At 35.5% G+C, this 20055-nt stretch overlaps 1 protein-coding gene across 2 annotated transcripts in view; it reads left to right on the plus strand.

Moving 5' to 3' along the window:
* The window catches only part of PPP2R2A (protein phosphatase 2 regulatory subunit Balpha), an 83101-nt gene extending 69360 nt beyond the window's left edge, over positions 1–13741 (plus strand). For both annotated transcript variants that reach the window (XM_028114262.2, XM_088020998.1), the window contains exons 5-10: positions 3050–3162; positions 3854–4031; positions 5535–5699; positions 6632–6801; positions 9573–9664; positions 12743–13741. In XM_028114262.2, coding sequence (XP_027970063.1) covers positions 3050–3162; positions 3854–4031; positions 5535–5699; positions 6632–6801; positions 9573–9664; positions 12743–13022 — 998 coding nt within the window. In that variant the 3' untranslated portion in view covers positions 13023–13741. The remainder of the gene's footprint in view (positions 1–3049; positions 3163–3853; positions 4032–5534; positions 5700–6631; positions 6802–9572; positions 9665–12742) is intronic.
* Positions 13742–20055: the final 6314 nt, after the last annotated feature.

The following is a 20055-nucleotide window of genomic DNA, read 5'->3' on the forward strand; positions in this document are numbered from 1 at the left end:
TTGAGAGAGCGAGCGAACGTGCATGAGCAGGGGGGTGGGGCTGAAGGAGAGGGAGAAGCAGACTCCCTGCCAAGCAGGGAGCCTGACTCGGGGCCTGATCCCAGGACCCTGGCATCATGACCTGATTCACAGGCAGATGCTTAACCGACTGAGCCATCCAGGCACACTTTACTTGTTAGTATTGACAGTGTAGGGAAACACCATAGAGCAGTGGTTCTTAACCTTTTAGAAATGACACATTTCTTTGAAGAATCTAATAATCCCCATACATAGGAAAATATGTATATTTACATAATTTTGCATGCAGTTCTATGGAGTTTGATTATTGTCACATACCTCCAATAGGCTAAAATCTACAGCTAAAAAAGTCACTACTACAGAGCTTAAGAATTTTGATTCTTTTTTTATAAGATTTTATTTATTTGAGAGAGAGCATGAGAAGGAAGAGGGTCAGAGGGAGAAGCAGACCCCCAGCTGAGCAGGGAGCCCGATGTGGGACTTGATCCCGGGACTCCAGGATCATGACCTGAGCCGAAGGCAGTTGCTTAACCAACTGAGCCATCCAGGCGCCCAGAATTTTGATTTTTTTAAAAAGTTTGTTATTCTTATTAAAATATTTTATTTCTGACCTGCCTTGTTCCCAAGCATTGCACAGAAATTGTATAGTACTTTTCTATCCTGTGTTTATGTGTTAAATTTTTTTAAACCTCTTTTTTTTTTTTTAAAGATCTTATTAATTTTTAGCACACAGGCAGGGGGCAGGGGCAGAGGGAGAAGCAGGCTCCCCGCTGAGCAAGGAGCCTGATGTGGGACTCAGTCCCAGGACCCTGGGATCATGACCTGAGCCAAAGGCAGATGCTTAACCAACTGAGCCACCGAGGCGCCCAAATTTTTTTAACCTCTTAAGTGACAAATTTTATCACTTAGAAAGTGTGTTTTAAAGTGTAATATGTTTTAAAAATCTGTTTACCCAGTTTTTCATGATATAAAAAAATAATTTTCTTCCTAAAACACTATTAGGAACCATAAATTAATTACATCTTATTTGAAAATTTTGATAAGTACATTGTGATTTCTTTATCTGGATCTTCAGTAAGGATGATGAATTTGGACAGGCCATAAAGACAGTTATGGGGATTGGGGTAGGGGAAGCTTTTCATCCTTATTTTTAGATGATAATTACTCCCAAAATTAAGAGTTAGGCTTGACTCATTACATTTGGGGACAAGTAGAATATCCTAAAATATATGAATCTTTTTTACCTAGACATAGCACATAGAAAACATGATTTAACTGTAAGATAACTCTAAACAAGATTAACTAGGGTTTAGATAAAGTAATAGATTACAAGTTAGTAAAGTTAGCAATTTTTTTCTGCTTACACTTCATCCTTGCAAAGGGTATCCACAGGGTTGGCCAGCACCCCCTTCACCACCAGGCAGAGAGAGGTGGCAGAGCTAGAGGAGTCCCTAGAAAGGCTGACAGCATTTTAGAAAGTGCCTCTGTGCACTGTTTTTAAAATCGTACCCATTGGCTTATGAAAGGACCATTAAGAATGCGATACTTTTGTATGAATGCAATTTGAAGATTATAACAAAAGTATTAAATAAACATGCCTGAGTCTCTAATGATTTAAGTAAACAAATAAGCAGGGAGTGGAGATGCTTCTTACAGAATTTCAAATATATGGATGGATGCTTCTCCTTTATAGGGACCGTAACTTAATTTTTCCTTTAAGTGTAGACTGGACTTTAGAGATTCAAAGACTAGGGTATGGCAAGGGGGAAATTAAAAACTGCAATGGAGAAACCTGGCAGAACTGCCTTAACCAAGTGAACAGAGCTCTCATCACCAGTGGAAAAGTCATGTTGATACCATGTATACCTTCACTTCACCTAGTATTCTTCCTAAAACCCAGTGATCCCAGTCTGATCATGAGAAAACAACAGACATACCCAGTCGAGACATTCTACAATACCTCACTGCTGCTTCTCAGAACTGTCAGGATGACGAAAACTAAGAAAAATCTGAGAAATTGTTAAAGTCAGAAGACTAGGGAAACTTGACAACTAAATACAGTGTTGTTTGGATCCTGGAACAGAAAGGGATGTTAGTAGAAAACCTGGTGGATTCTCAGTAAAGTCTGGAGTTTAGTTAGTAGTAATGTACAATGTTAATTTCTTAGTTTTAACAAATATTCCACAGTTGCATAAGATGTTGACATTAATTTACTCCAAAATAAGCGTTTATTTAAAAATTCTATTAAAAACATTTTAAAAATACTATTTAATATATTCTTGATAACCTAGGAATTTTGTCTTAAAGAACTTGGGGACATAGCTTTTAATTGGTCCAGACCCTGACCAACTTGACTTGAATCCCTAATACAACAGGGAAAGACAGATTTAAACAGAGGCATCCAGTCTTTGAAGGAATTTGTGGAGTCTTTGGTAGGATCTGCTAGGAAGTATGGGAGCAAGGGAGATAGATAATCCTTTATCATTTTTATTCTAAATAATAGGTTATATTAATAACTGTTCTTTTTAAAAATATTAAGTATATATATGTATGTGTTTGTATTTACAAAGGTACACACACACACACACACACACACACACACACACACACACACACCCCTTTTCCACACACACACACCCCTTTTCCCCTGTCTAGAAAGGACTAGGTGGCTCAGTCTGTTAAGCATCTGCCTTCGGGACCCTTTTGCCCAGGGTCCTGGGATCAAGCCCCATGTCAGTTTCTCTGCCTCTCCTTCTGCCTGCCGCTCTGCCTGCTTGCGCTCGCTCTCTGTCAGATAAATTAAAATCTTTTTAAAAAATGGTACTTTGAGTGCCATTAATGTATACATTTGTGATTTCTATGTATATGTGTTTTTATTCTTCAGGTAATGGGAAATTTGTTTTTTATTAAGTCACATAAGAGATTTTATTCTTGGGACCCTTGTAGGTGAAATACGAAATAGCTTGAATATGCCTTAAACTTCTATTAGTATTATTCTTTTTTTGAGGACTTTTTTCATTTTTCTCTCCAGATAAAACAATAAAATTATGGAAAATCAGTGAAAGGGACAAAAGACCAGAAGGGTATAACTTGAAAGAGGAAGATGGAAGGTATAGAGATCCTACTACAGTCACTACCTTACGAGTAAGTACTTAAAATGATCGTAATTATGATAGTGTTCTGTATTCATATTAGATAGTCTAGATCCTGAGCAGAACTTTTGACTAGGATTAGCTATAATCTGCCCCCTCCCAACAATTTTATAACCAGATAGGACATTAAAAACTCCCGTTTTAAATAACCATGTCCCACATAGAGGTCTCTCTCTCTGTGCCAGGGGCTGACCCAGGACCCAACGCAAGACTGTTTTATACAATGCCGCACTCTCTTTTGCCCTCATGGTTTGAATGTCAGCTCTTATAAGTATCAAGATTAATTTTCTTTGGAGATAAAAAAAAAAAGTAGGTGGAAGTGGACCAGATATTCTAGTTGCAGCTAAGAAATACCAAGAATTAGATGCTCTGGGCTAATTTCCTTCTTAGCCAGTTCAAACCAGAAACATTTAGCTTTGCGAGTCTCCAGCAAAAGATTGGAACTAGAAAGCAAAACAAATTCTAATAGTATTGCTATCTTATAAAAGAAGGTAAATTAATCAAATAATTTATTTTTCTTCTCATTTAAACACTTTAAGGATCAACATCAGTTGCTTTATAAAGCTAAATCTGTGTAATATTATAGTGTTCCCTCAAAAACTAAGATAAAGAACTGAACCTTAAGTGCCGTTGTAAATAGTGAGCATTTTGTAATGACCGTTTTTCCTGTGTCTTATTGACAGGTGCCAGTCTTTAGGCCCATGGACCTAATGGTTGAGGCCAGTCCACGAAGAATATTTGCCAATGCTCATACATATCACATCAACTCAATTTCTATTAATAGTGATTATGAAACATATTTATCTGCAGACGATTTACGGATTAATCTTTGGCATCTGGAGATTACAGACAGGAGTTTTAGTATCCATTTGGTTTCTTTTTTTGGTGTTTGGTGAAGAAGGCATGTTGTGCCCATACAGATTTATTTTCCATCTCTCCTTCGTGTATTTTTATTTCTTCTCTTTGAAAGTATCTTCTTACTTTATACCACTTTTTCTTTGTGTTTAAGTGATTAAACAGTGGGGGAAGTTCTTTGGTAAAGAGCATAATGTATTGATTTAAAAATAGGATTCTTGGAATTTTAAGTACTATTATAGTAAGTTTAGTACCTAGTACTAAGTACTTTGCTATACTACTACTATGTATATTAAGTACAACCTATACCATGAGTGTGTAGGTACAGTATGTACCTATAAACAGATTTTTTAATGGTTGAGTTTTTTATAAAACAAATTTGTGGAGTAGTATTTATTAAAAATGTAATTATAAAAATAGTAAGGTTGGCAAAAGAAATTCATACAAGTCATGGTGCATGGTGGTATAAAGTCAGTAGAAATATTCTCCAGATACACTTTCATTGTCTGTATTATCCTTCTGAGATTTTTCTGTACATGTGCAAGTGTGTGATACACATACATGACAAACACAATATACCATATATATATAGTATATGTGTGTGTGTGTGTATATATATAAAAACATGTGTATATATAAACATCCTAGATTGTTTATAAATATATTTAAGTATCTTTTTTTTAAAGGTTTTGATAAATGTTTGCAGTTATTGCTGCTAGTGTTAATGTTGTATGTATTTTTAAATAGACATCATTTGAAAAATTAACACTACCGGGCGCCTGGGTGGCTCAGATGGTAAAGCGTCTGCCTTCGGCTCAGGTCATGATCCCAGGGTCCTGGGATCGAGTCCCGCATCGGGCTCCTTGCTCCGCAGGGAGTCTGCTTCTCCCTCTCCCTCTGCCTCTCCCCCTGCTTGTTCTCTCTCGGTCTCTCTCACAAATGAATAAATAAAATCTTTAAAAAAAAAAAAAGAAAGAAAAATTAACACTACCGTAATTCATATTCTACCCGTAGCATATAAAAGAGCCTGTTTCCCTCCACCATTACCAGTCTAGTTAGTGAAAAGTCCTATTTATCAACCATTTATATTTCTTTTTGTTCTTTTCTAGTTTTTTCATTGGATTTATATATATTCTTACTGGTTTGTTTTTAAGGCACCTTTTTTTATATTAAGTGAATCAGCTTTGTGGTGCAAATAGGTTCCCCTTTTTGCCCCCTTGAAGTTTTTTACCTTTGTTTTGTTTAGAATGTACACTAATAATATTCTGGGATTTGTATCATACTCAGAAAAAGAGGCCCATCTACAGTCTAACATGGTTTCTTCTAAGATTTTTTTTCCAATCATTAGCAGTTTTGATCCCTCTGGAATTTGTACTCCTATAAGGAGTAGAATGCAATTCGGAATTAATACTTGTGCTTAAGTTTATGAATGAATTTTATATTTGAGAAATATAAAATTATATTTGCCCTCTTTTCTAAGTGGAAATTCCTTAATAAAATGCTATCCAGATATTGTGGATATCAAACCTGCCAATATGGAAGAGCTAACAGAGGTGATTACGGCAGCAGAATTCCATCCAAACAGCTGCAACACGTTTGTATACAGCAGCAGTAAAGGAACTATTCGGTTATGTGACATGCGGGCCTCTGCCCTCTGTGATAGGCATTCTAAACGTAAGTGTATGGTCTTTTTTTCAAATGATAACATTTTCTGTTTTTCTGAAAACCAGCATCAGACGTGGTGACTACATTTGCATAGGTTTACAATTCTGAAAATCTGTGTGCCCAGGGCCTCCTGTACCCTCCGGTAAGCTGTCTGACTCCACATGAGGCATTGTAGGTTATTCTACTGGAAGAACGTAAAAGGCTCTCTTGGGAGCATGTCTGTCGATGTCCCAGTGGATATATTTTTAAATGGAATGTTATTTTGGGGGAACTTGGGGCTGGGCTCTCCAGCTCTTTTTTTCAAGTAGAGTGGTTTTTTTGTTTTTGGTTTTTTTTTTTCTACCCTCCTTCCCTCCCTTTTCTCCAGGTCCTCCTGCTCTCTCTTTGTTGCTTTCTAGGAATACTTTTCTGCGAAGAGATTTCCTTGGTTTAAAAAAAAGTTCAAAAGCACTGGGTTAAAAAATTAAGGGGTTGCATGTTGTTGAGTGTTTTTAAAACTCATGAAAATTGGTACATGCCTGTTACCAAAACAGTTTTATCTGGCCACTAAAAAAAATAAAATCTGGTATAAATTTGGAGGGTGTGTTCCCTTGCGGTGACAGTACAGGCGAAGTCATGGACGTATCTGCAGAACCTACAGACCTGGTGCACTTTGAAGTCCGAAGTCCTGGCTGTTCCTGGTTCTGCTAAATCAGCTCTAGGACCCTGGGAGTATATACTTTTGTATCTTCAATGTCAATGTTAAGTCATTCCCCTTAAGAAACTTTCAGGGGAGGTTATGTTCTTATAGTCAGATGTTTTTTCGGTTCTGCACTACTAGCCTGTCATCTGTAGCTTACTCTTAGGAGGTTTGTGAATGGTTGTCTCAGCAAGTGCTTTGTCCAAGCCAGAATATTACACAAATTGCCCTTTTTTTTTTTTTTTTTTTTGCTTGTTTTTAGTGTTTGAAGAACCTGAAGATCCCAGTAACAGGTCTTTTTTTTCTGAAATCATCTCCTCTATTTCTGATGTAAAATTCAGCCATAGTGGTCGATATATGATGACTAGAGACTATTTGTCAGTCAAAATTTGGGACTTAAATATGGAAAACAGGCCTGTGGAAACATACCAGGTATTTGCAGTTTTTTCTTTCAATTAGCATATACCCTATTTACTTCTAAGTCTTTATAGAGAAGGATTTTGTACTATGTGTTAATCCCAATACAGCATGGTTGACCCTTAGGCTTTTTCCTTCAGAGATCCATGAGTATGTTGCTTTTCCATATGTTAATTTTGTATGTACTTTTATAGGTTGTGTTGTCTATTCAGTTAAAGTGTGATTTTGCTACCAGTTTGGTTCATTATTGACAACTTTTTTCTGCACCGCTGTCTATATTTATAAAGTGAGGAGGGAAGAGTACTGTAATAAGGTCTAGGTAGGGAAGAGGATTGGGAAGAATGGCCCGTCCTAGTGGAGATGTCCTGGTTGGAGTATGCGCAGGAGTAGTTGAACTAGAGCTTAACTTTGGCATGCCCATAGACTGGCATTTTGCCTTTTGGCTGATAACCGTTGTCTTAGGCTAAAGGAGAAGGGCTTGAAAGCCCAGTGGACGGCTTTAGGTGTTTGGCTGTCTATTGTAGGTTAGTTCTGGGTTCTCTTTTTGTCAGCCAGCCACTACCATTGATCCCCTATCCCTTTCTTCTGGAGAAGAGAATAAAGACATGCACAGCTGGGGACATGGTCGGGGGCAAGCAGAAACCTGGGGTAAGCCCTAGACTACAGTGTAGAAAACACTTAAACACTGTTTTTAAGAATACAGAATTTATAAATGGTACCTTCCTTATGTTGTGTGTATTCCATAAAATTAGAATGATGTTTCTCAAACCTTTTAATCCTCTTTGGCAAACATAAACTACTTAAGACTCTTCCTTAATGGTATTTGAAAATTTAAAATAAATGCTGTGTTGAAACAAAAGTAAAGAGATATACACTGCTTTGTTTTCAAATTACATTTGTGTAACTTCAAGATTGTGATCTGTCTCCTGGTGTTTCTCACCACCACCACCACCCCTGGTTGCCATTGAGAATAATTGATTTGAATCCTAACTTCATACTCTTAAAATCGTTTGGTGAGAATCCCTTGTATGTGCATTCTAAAACTTGGCCAAATTGTTAATCATTTACTTAACTTGCAGTTTTTCTGCTTATGCTGAATTAGATTAGTGATTCAGAGTAGAGTCACATTTTATATTCAATATATGCAGATTCAACTGTTGAATTTAATATAAACATCTTGCTGAGCTGTGTGTGACTAAAGGGTATTTTGATCTTATTAATTTTTTGCCTCCTATCCTGACCCTACCTGAGTTACAGTTCCTCAGCGTTAACAAATTTGTAGTTAATGTTACATAGATGTGGCCTGAATCATTCCATTATACTTAAAAGTTAAAATGGATACTTAAAATGACTTTAGGTTGTTTCATAAAGAATAGAGAATTCTAAGCATTTAGAAGGTACCTACTCTTTTCTATCATTAATTCTTTTTTAAGGCTCTCTTTAAGTAACAACGGTTAGTAGATCAAGACAACCCCCGCCCCCCCGTCACAACAAAAGTTTTGGACCTTTCCTGCTTTGCAATTTAACGGTGTTAATATTGAAATGCATTATTTCTTAGAATACCTTTTAAATACCAGATTTATTTATTTTTTGGTTTATCCCCTTGTGAAATACTAGTGAATTCTACTTCAAAAAACAGGGACATTTTCATTAGATTTTGATATTCTGTGAGGAATATCAAGTGATACAATTTTTTCAGTGATGCGTACGTTGATTATATACAATTGATTTTTGAACAGCATAGTTTGAACAGTGTGGGTCCACTTTATACATGGATATTTTGTTCTATAAAAAGAATAGAGTACTGTAAATGTATTTTCCTTGTGATTTTCTGAGTAACATTTTCTTTCCTCTAGCCTACTTTATTACAGACTACAGTATATAATACATATTACATACACAAAATACACAATAACTTTATGTTATCGGTAAGGCTTCCCCAGACAACAGTAGACTATTAGTAGTTAAGTTTTGGGGAGTCAAAAGTTATATGTGGATTATTTTTTTGAGATATATTTATTTGAGAGAGAAAGGGCAAGAACATGAGCTGGAGGGGCAGAGGGAAAGGGGGAGAGAATCTGAAGCAGACTCCATTCTGAGCATGGAGCTTGACAATGGGGCTTGATCTCGTGACCCTGAAATCACAAACTTAGCCAAAACCAAGAGTGGGATGGTTTAACTGACTCTGCCACCCAGGGGCCCCTATATGCGCAGCTGCAGGGGGATTAGCACCCCTGATCCTCGCTGCTCAAGGGTAAGTTAAAATTCCAAATCAGGGCACAGCCATGCTGTGCATAGCATAGGCACTTAAATGATAATGTAGGCTTCCATTATTTATGCTCAGAGAATGGTATTTAAAAAGGTAGTAGAACATAATATTGAGTATTTTTTATCAGCAATTAATGGACTGAAAAAACCAAGTGTTAACATATTCAACTATTGCTATGATAGTCTTTAATTATTCTCTATTTTTACCGTTTTCAAATGTATTTTAGTCTAAATATTTTAGTCCAGCTTATAAAGAGCTCATGTGTCATGCCCCAAAGGGTATTTTTATTCGTAGGAAAATGTGTGTTCATAGAAGGGACCTCATTTGTTTGTGAAAAGGATAAAATGCCTTTATTGTTTGTTGCTAAGAGAGTTGAGTTTTAATAAGATTACAGAGTATTGTGTCTGTATATTCCTTTTTGAAAAAAGAACTGTTTAAATATTTTCCTAATATCAATTAGCAGATCCTTAGGTATAAATAAGTATATTATAATAATATATTTATATTTAAAACCCAGGTTCATGAATACCTCAGAAGTAAACTTTGTTCACTGTATGAAAATGACTGCATATTTGACAAATTTGAATGTTGTTGGAATGGATCTGACAGGTAATTGATTTTAATTTGAACTTCTCATTCAAATGTGCCTTTTATTAGAGGAAAGAAATGTGCTATTTCACTTCTAGTATGATTGACATAAGTTACAAATCCTCACTTCATTCCCTGCCCCCGTTCGCTTGAAATAAATTAAATAATCTTGTAGTAATAATAGCAGATAAAAATTAAACATTGTTTCACTAGTAACTGTGAAAATACACCAAAAAAGTCTAGATATCTTAAGTTATGATTTAAATATCTTTAAATATTTCCCTTTTTTGAACCAGATCAATGACATTTTTGACATGCCAACAATTAAAATGGTGAAATTTCAGTTCGGTGGTTCATCTATGAAACTTTTGAGAAATATTTAGGCAGTGGATATTTCATTTGGAATGTCAAACACCAGTTTTTCCAGATACCACATTAATATCTTATAGAAGTGGTAATTACCATATGTAATTTAACCTTAACCATATTACCATGAGTAATTAGGGTTTTATAATCCACAATTTTGCCATGGTATATGATTCGTTTTTACTTTATGGTGAAAATGTGTACCGTTATTTCCAAGGACAAGTCTTAATCTTTCAGTTTTTCCTTATCAATATTTATTTACCATTTATTGTGTTCCAATAGAACAGAAAATAGAAGAAAACAATGTTGGAATTACTTAAACTTGCCTTCACGGTCATTAGAGGTACTTTTTATTTAACAGTTCAATCAGTGAAGCTTAATAACATTCAAGTATCATGGTGTTCTGTGTTAATAGAGGATGCTAGAACTCGGATCATTTATCTTTGGTGTGATTTTTAATATTAACTTTTTTCTGAATCTAACATGATACCCAGTAATAGGCTGGTCACAGTAAGCCTAGACTCAGAACAAGCAAGCTTTGCTTTTGAATGCCACTGCTTAACACTGAGGCATCAAGAAGGAAGAAGGAAAGGGAAGAAGAGAAAGGAGAAATTCGCAGACAGAAGATACTGATACACTAGGATCTGATGCACTGCTACACCAGCTCTTCCTCACATTGTTGAAACATATTGTTGGCAGTTTTAAGTTATGTTCCATTATCAAAAAGAAATTCTTAAATTTCCCTTACCGTTTGAAAACTTCTTTTAAAATAATTTCAAACTTGGAAAATTTGTAAGAGTGACAGTCTAAATAAGCCCTTACTCAGGTTCTCCTGTTACTGTTTGCTGTGTCAGTCTCTTCCTTTATATCTGTCTCTTTATAAAGACACAAATAGACACACATACTTTATTTGTTAACAAATTGGGAGTAAACTCCAAACATGGTGCCCCATTGCCCTTAAACTTTTTAATGAGCATTTCCTAAAAGACATGACAGGGCAGTCATCTAAAGCAGAACAGTTCCCGTTGGAGCCCGTTAAAATTTCACCAGCCCTCTCAGCCATGTCCTTGCTAGCAAAGAAGAAAATCCAATCGGATATCCAGTCCCAAAGTATATGTAACATTAGGTTGTCCTATCTTGTTCTCCTCTAATCTGGAAAGGTAGTTCATGCTTTCCTTGTCTTCTGCGACTGGCATTTTTGAAAAACAGGCCAATGATTTCATAGGAGGTTTCTTAATTTGAGTGTTATCTAATGTTTCCTCACGATCTGATTCAGGTTATACATTTTGGGCAGGTACACCACAGAAATGCTGACCTACCAAAACCTTTTAAAACTTACAAATAGCCATAGACCTAGGTGTCTTAATTATTAAAACCTCAAAAATTCAAATAATACGGGGAGCCAATCCAAATTACATAAACCATTTTAAAAGAAATACAGTTTTATTACCCTCAGGCACATGCACCAATTTGAGTTTGATTAAAATGTTGTCAAGTGTCCTTTGGAGGAATTGACATTACTGAATAGATGGTAATCATTTGTATTTCATATATGACCTATATCTTTGATACTTGTAAATACTCATTTTCAAGTATTACTTTAAACAGTTCCTTGATATTCTATAATCTTACTTAAAATAATTATTTAAACCACGTGGGAAGAACATGGTAAGTAATAGTAGCACCAGACCCTTTCTAAATTAACAGTTTCAAACTTGTGAGGTTTTGCTTATTGGGTACTTAAAACTTAGCAAATGTTGAGCAGTGATGGATGGAAAGTTGAACTGACAGAGCTACCCTGGGTAGGGTTAAAAATGGCAACCCTTTAAACAGATACTATTAAAAATATTTGTAGCCCCAAAAAGTGCTTAAAATGTATTTAATGTTACAGGTAGAATGATTTCCTGTTAAGAAAAAATTTATATCCTACTTTCTTAATATTCTCAGAAGGAGATTTTTTTTTTAAATTTTATTTATTTGTCAGAGGAGGAGAGAGAGAGAAAGTACACACAAGCAGGGGAAGCTGCAGGCAGTGGGAGAAGCAGGCTCCCTGCTGAGCAGAGAGCCTGATGTGGGGCTTGATCCCAGGAGCCTGGGATCATGACCTGAGCCGAAGGCAGGCGCTTAACCGACTGCGCTTAACCGACTGAGCCACCCAGGCGTCCCAGAAGGAGATTTCTTATAGGCATTCATGAGATAGCATCCCAACCAGACAACATCCTAGGAACAAATTCTATAGTTTATAATTTAAATCACAAAGTAAAGCATTGGTTTCTTCTGAACAGCTATTTACCGTGAATTTTGAAGGGTCTTAGAACCTGTGATCCCACAGTTTGTTGGTATTTCAAGAAGCTACCTACAGATTTGGTTAATCACAAAGCCTGTAGTTGCAAAAATAATAATCAGCAGAGGTTATTTTAGTACTACTACTAAGAAGCTATTCTTGAGAATACTTTCAACTTTGGTGATAGTTTTGGTAGTCATGAAAAGGAGACTAGAAATCTCCTAGTTACTAGAAATCCAAGTTAACTACCACTAACTAGTACCAGACTAGACTAGTTTATTTGAATAATTGGTCCCTGGGTTGGTGTCAGCAAGCCTCTCCCTAAATCCAGATCAGCTTGAAGTAGCTATTTCCCATGCGGTAATAGGCTAGGTTTCATCACTGAATCGTTTTGCTGGAAATTAACTTTTGTTCACTTATTTGACTGCGTCCTCTGTTTACTTTTGCAGTGTTGTCATGACCGGATCTTACAATAATTTCTTCAGAATGTTTGACAGGAACACAAAGCGAGACATAACCCTAGAAGCGTCACGGGAAAACAACAAACCTCGCACGGTTCTGAAGCCACGCAAAGTCTGTGCAAGTGGCAAGCGAAAGAAAGATGAAATAAGTGTTGACAGCCTAGACTTCAACAAGAAAATCCTTCATACAGCCTGGCACCCCAAGGAAAATATCATTGCTGTAGCTACTACAAACAATCTGTATATATTTCAAGACAAAGTGAATTAGGGTTGGCATTCCCAGCAGAAGAGCCCACTTCCTGCTTAGTTGAGATAGTTGAATCTAGCATTCGTACCTAAAAAAGAGAGAGGTCCATTGTGGCGCCCCTTTCCAGTGTTTGACAATGTGCCATTCGACAACACATTTTTTATAGCTACATGGAGAAATCTCTGTGGATTCATCACTGTGGTGTTCTCCATGTCTGCTAGCCATGTAGGTAAGGGTAGGGCACTTTTAATTTAAATGACTTCTTGCACCATCTTGCCTAATGGACTAGATTGGACTGTATCAACATTGATTTACTCCACTTTTTATGCCTTCCATTGTGATGACGTCAAACACAGTGAAAGCCTTCAGTCATGCTTATGGGATTTAATTGTGTATCCTCATTACTGTATCATTTGTGGGGTACACCCCTCCCCCTTTTTTAAATTAAATACAGCTCATTCTTACTGTGGCTTGTAGCATTCCTCCTCTTCTGGCCTCCTGGACTCCTCCCCTTCATCTCTTTTACCCTTGCCCCCTCCACCCAGTCTTGGTGGTGGTATATAAAAAAAGAACGAACGAAAGCACACAAAATGAGTCAGTTTGGGGTCAGTGGTAAAGGGGGTATATGTTGCGAACAAATGTTTTAATAACAGTTGGCTGTAATCACTCCTTGCCGTGTCTGGCACCAAAAATAAGGAAAAAAATACTACTACTGAATAAAAGTGACAAAGAATGGAGAATCTGGTTTTCTTTTTTCTTTTTAATCTACCTCTTCAAGCTAATATTTTGTGTCATACTTTTGGGCGCAGTGAAATGAAATGAGTTTCCATTGTTTAATTGGTGTTTTTGTTAATTATCTTTAACAAGTGTTCTTTTACATGGAGAAGGAGAGGTCTTGGTTCTGTATGAACGTGTTTTGAATATATGCTGGTATTACTAAGGATTTCACAATCTATAAATTGCTAGAGATTTTCTTTTTTTTTTACTGTGGTTATGAGTATTGGATACATTGTATCTACACTTAACTCATCTGTTAATGAAATTGTTGTAAATGGGAACCAAATTTGTAGAATTTCATTTTTAAAGTCTTTTTACAGTGCTTAATTTCATTTTTGCCTTACTAAAAGTCAAATACTTAAACTTTTTTAACAGGTTAAAACTTTTTTTGTCATTCAGTTATAAAACATAAAACTATCCTCAAGTGATTTACAGAGAGAAAATTGACCCTGCACTATTTTTTTTGTATTTTACTGCTTTCAAATCTGAATGAAATGTACTTTGCCATAGATGTTTTTCCTCTATTTTTGGTTTTCCAAAGTATTAATATTAAAGACAAACTTTAAAGGTACAGTGTTCAAAAAGTGCTTCGTGGACTCCCAATAGCTGCCTCAAATAAAAATTTTAGTAATCTGTATATGATTACATTTCCCTATCCAAAGATGAAGTGTACTCCTATTTTTAATAGGTAGAATGTACCTTTGTCAGTCTTGCAGAAGCTTTAATGGAGAAACAAATGGACTTTATTTTTAAAAATATAAATCGAGTAGGCATTTATATTATTAGAGAATGGTTAGTGTGTTTTGGCTGAGCAGTAATAGACAACCTTGAAGTTTCGAGGACTCTTGAGTGCTTCTTCTATGTCCACTACCTACTGTTCTATTCTCATCAATGAAAAATGATTAGACAATTGAACCGTAATTCCCTCTACACGTATACAAATATTATGTTCTTGTAAGTTAACGTTTTTAGCACACAGGAGAAATTTTATGTAATAAAATTACTGTATCTTTTGGACTTAACAAATTTGAATTTGTATTTAAACACATATGTCTGATAATTCTTAAAGTAATGGCACTTTTACTAACTTATTTTGGGGGTCTTGGGTGCATTCTTAATTTGTGTTATTTATTCTTCACACTTGACTTGGATATCCTCCTGCCACAGTATCAAACACTGATACTCGTCTCTGATCAGGCAGTGTTCCAGATCTTTTTGGAAGATTGTTTCCCTAAAGTTTGGGTGTAGGTCTTGAGATAATACTGCCAAACAGCTCTTGGAAATTCTTTTGATTCAGCAGTAGCTGTAATGATTCTCACCCATGACACTAAGGGTTAGTTTTTTATGTTAAAGAGAAACATTGCTAAAATTAAAATGCCTCTATAAAGGAATGCTATTATAAATTGTAATGATATTCTCAAGTATCAATTTTTAATTTATTTGATGTAGCAAATTCTAAGCCCAGCCACTCATCTCATATGGTCATGGTTAATCTTTTTATTAATAAAAATTTTGCTTAGAATAAACTTAGTCTCGTCAAATTGCTTGTATTCTATTCTCTTGACACCTACATTCATACCCTATCCCTTCTGTCTTAACCTTTTTTTTTTTAATTACAGTAGGAAAAAAAAACTCATTCTGTTAATCTCCTTTGATCTTTATTTAGTGGCTGGGCAATAGTTATTTTATAAATCTCTATGTAACAAGTTTATATAACAACTAACTACTGGATATTAAGCTTTCTTCTGTGAAGCTCTTAGTCTTTCAGAATAAATTCATGCAGGGGTTTTTTCCTTTCAAATTGTGAGGGTCTTTTTTTTTTTTTAAGTGAGGATCTTTTTAAACCTTCAGTGTGAGGAGGATTCCGGTTACAGATATTCCTAAAGAAAATGAGAAATACGGAAAAAGGTTCTTTCGGTGTGTAACATTTATTTCAAGTAATAGGTTTTTAGTCTTGGAAAATTTATATGTGAAACCTAAACAGTACTGACATGTTTTTAGTGGAATATAAATCTTTACCTTAGGGAACACTTGTTTCAGCATCTTTTTTTTTTTTTTTATCACATACATTCAAGTGGAGGTAGTACCTACCGTACACTTCTGGAAGAACAAAAGCCAAGAAAAGAGAAAAAAGGTGAATGCTAGGTAATCGAGAACCAAGCCTATTTAGTATTTGAGAGCACTGTTATATGGGGTATCTTCTTTTATTCTTGGTTGATAAGCTGTGTGTGTGTGTGTGTGTGTGTTAACCATGGCGTTTTTTACACACCTCTCCCCCAAAACCTTAGAACCTGACCCTGCTTCATTTCGTAAAAATGCATATGAGGCCAAAACATTGTAACTCTTTAGTAGTAGTATCAAATGATTAGTGAATTTGCAAGGTCTTGGGATGTTCTCAACTGCTGAAGGTACTTTTTTAAGCATAATGATAAATTTTTTGTCTCCTTGACATTTTATTGCATAATATTAGCGCTGTGACTTACCTTTGTGTAAGCATTGAGAAATGGCCACCTTAAATAAACAAAAACAAATGCCCACCTTATGGGATTAAAGTTAATACATATGAAAAGTTCCTCTTTAGCACAGAACCTATCATACTGAAGGCACTACAAGATTCCTCCAAAAGGAGAAACCTGGCAAACTGGCATAAAGGGGAAGGACAGTACTTGTTTCTTTTAATATTCTAGCTACAGTTACCCTCTAGTCTGTGAACAGCAACAAGTTATTTGAGGGCTTTCCCACTAGGGGGCAATGGTTAAGCCCTGAACAGGTATTTTTAAGAATACATCAACAGGAGAATTCTATGCCTGAACTGTAAGACCTTAATTATTAAAAACTAAGTTGGGAGCCAAATAAAGGGAAAGTCCAAAGCGTATTTGTGTCCAGATAAAACCAGTATTCAACATGAATACTAGGAGTGCTCAATTGAGGGCCCAGTGATAAGAGGGGGGATCTCTATGTCAGTTAACGATGTCTGTCATGGTCTTATCTTACTGGGGAAGCAACCAAAAGGAAATTAGAAAAGAGTTTTGAGCTGTCAATCATAGCCTACACAGTCTGCCCACCCTTTGCAAAACCCAATCCCTACGTGCCACGCTTGCTTTCTCTTTTACAAGGAAACTGGGAATTACATGTTCGTTTATGTCGAACTTTATGTGGAGTTAACTTTGGGACACCATTTCCTTTTACTGTATCTTGAATACATGTTTTTAAGGAAGTACAAAAAGGAAAAATACCCCACCCTCATCATGCAGAGAAAACACTGGTCTTTTCTTTTTCACAGAAAATGGAATCCTGTATAGTTCTATGTCCTATTTCTCCACTTAATGTATCTTGAGCAGTTTCCCAGATCAGAATACTCTAAGCAAGACTTCCCTGTCTGCATAGCCTCACATTGGTGGATGATCCACTCTTTATTTCATCAGTCCCTGTTGTGAGGGGTGATTTTTGTTTTCATTTTTGCAAATGGAAGTACCTTAGTGTAAGATTTTTAAGGATACATTCCTAGAAATATAGTTTCTGTATTAAAGGATATGGATATGTTTAAGATCTGATAGATCTTGTCAGATTTCCTTCCAAAACTAAGTTCTGTAACAACTACATGAGATTACCCATATCGTCACATTCTCACTAATGGACAAAAATCCTATGTTTTATCTTTAATTTGAAAAAGTCAAAAGTGGTAAACCAATTTGTGTTTTTGTATTTCTAGCCAGGTACTAATTTCTATAATCTTGATACAAGACATGTTCTGTAAATATTTTCTCCCAGTCTGAGCTTCTTTTCTTCTCTTGACAGAGCTCTTTGAAGAGCAGCAGTTCTTAATTTTCATAAAGTCCACTTGAGCAACTTTTTCTTTAATGGATTATGCTTTTGGTGTCCTGTCTAAGAAACCTGCCTAACTTAAGGTGACAAAGATTTTTTTTATTTTTTAGGACTTAAGTAGTTTTCAATTTTTACATTTAGGTCTGGGATCCATTTGAGTTACTTTTTACATATTGTACATATAAAAATTATATATCCACCACAGATAGACCAAAGTTTTTCTTTGCACCTTTGTCGAAAATCAGCTGACACAGTGTTAGTCTATTTCTAAACTGTTCCATTAGTTTATATGTCTGTGCTTTCACCCATACTACATTGCCTTGGTTGCTATAGCTTCCCATAGCCAGTAAATCAACTTTGTTCTTTTTCAAAAAACGTTTTGCAATTTTGGTTCCTTTACCTTTTCATTATGCATTTTAGAGTCAGCCTCTTGGCTTTGATGATAATTGCACTGAATGCATAGACCGGTTCAGGGAGAGTGGACATTTTGGTATTTGTCCTCCAATCCATGAATGCAGCATATTGCTCTGTTTTATGTGGGTCGTGGATTTCTTTTATCAGTATTTTTAGCATACAGATCTTGCACATATATTGTTCCTAGTTCGTGTTTTTTGTGTGTATACGTACAAAATTTTCAATTTCTAATTGTTCATTGTGAATATCTAGAAATACAATTGATTTTTGTATATTGACCTTGTATCCTGATAACTTACCAAATCCACTTATGTAGATTTTTAGAAGTTTTCTATTCAATCATGTTGTCTGCAGCTTATTTATAATAAATGTTTTCTTTCTTTACAATCTTTCTAATTTTCCTTTCAAATGCCTTTTGTTTCTTTTCCTTGCCCTGCTGGACTGGTTAGACGTTTCAGGTGATGGTGAAAGCAGTGGTGAGGTCAGACATATCCTTGCCTTGTCACCAGTCCTGGGAGGTGAGCATTCAGTCTTCCACCATTAAGTAGGTTAATTGGAGGATTTTTGTAAATGGCCTTTTTTAGGCTGAAGAAATTCCCTTTTATTCCTGATTTTCTGAGACTTGTTAATCATGAATGGATATTGGGTTTCCTCCCATGTTTTTTCTGCATCTATTGAAACGATCATGTCTTTTTCTTTCTTCATAATGTTGGTGTGTGAATCATATTCATTTTCCTTTGTAGGACCAGCCTTGAATTTCCAGAATATTGTTTAGATTCCTTTGCTAGTATTTTGTTGAGTATTTTTGCATCAATGTTCACAAGGGATACTGATCTGTAGTTTCCTTTCCTTTTAATAGCATTGTCTGGTCAGTGTAATTTTGCCCTCATCAAATGAGTTATGGAAGAATGTGGGTAGAATTCATATAATTTCTTCCTCAAATGTTGGATAGTATTCACCAATAATGCCATTTGGGCCTCGTTATTGGAAGATTTTTATCTGAACTCAGTTCTTTAAATGGAATTATGCAGACCACTTTTTGAGTTTTGGCAGTTTGACTTTCAAGGAAATTGTCCATTTCATCTAAGTTATAAAATTTATGAGCATAGTTATTCATAACATTCTGTTTTGTCTAATTCTGCTCAGGCTACTATAACAAAATACCACAGACTGTGTTTTTTCTTACTTTCTTTTCCTCCCCCTACCCCTTCTCCTCCTCCCTCTTCTCAAACTGTCTCTCCCTCCCCTTCTCCTTCTTGTTCTTCTTCTTCTGTATTCCAACCAAAGAGTTTATTTCATTTATGGATAGAAAGTCCTTCCCTTCATTTATGGATAGAAATTCCTTCCCTTCATTTATGGTTAGAAAATGAGAAAAAGTTCTTTAATCATTTTTTACACTTAATGCTTTTTATTATGATTCATTGTATTTCTTCACTGCATTTTCATTTCTACTAATGATGACATATGAGAGCTATTAATTTCACTATATTTTAAATTTAGCCATTAACTAGAACATTTAGTAATTCTGCTTTGTATGTCAGTTGATACTTTGGTGTTTTGTGTAATTATATTGTCTACACATAATTTCATTTATTTTCCAGTATTGAATCTCCTATTTCCAAATCTCTGACTTTTCTGCTTTAATAGCAGTGCCTTTCAAAGTAATGCACATAAAAAACAGATACAAAGTTGTTTGTTTTACTCACGACTGCATGGGGAATACTTTTGGTGTTTGTTGTTAAGTATAATGTGAGCTGTTGCTTGAGGTACTCTTTATCACGTTAAGAAGAAAAATCTCCCTGGTTCTATTTTCACTAAGATTTTTTTTCCTTTTATCAAATGTAATAATATCAAATGCTGTGGCTGTCTATTGAGTTTATTTTTATTCCCTTTGAAACTACTAAATTGATGAATAATATTTTTGGAATTTTACCTCTGTCTACTAGATGACATTGATCTTTAGTTTTTGTGTGTAGCTGTTTTTGTCAGGATTGGGCCAGCTTCATAAAATTAAATGAGACGGTCTCATCTCTCTCAA

This window comes from Eumetopias jubatus, unplaced genomic scaffold, assembly GCF_037043125.1.
Source record: "Eumetopias jubatus isolate StellerSeaLion01/CBP00866 unplaced genomic scaffold, mEumJub1_p1.0 scaffold_2, whole genome shotgun sequence".
Lineage (NCBI taxonomy): Eukaryota > Metazoa > Chordata > Mammalia > Carnivora > Otariidae > Eumetopias > Eumetopias jubatus.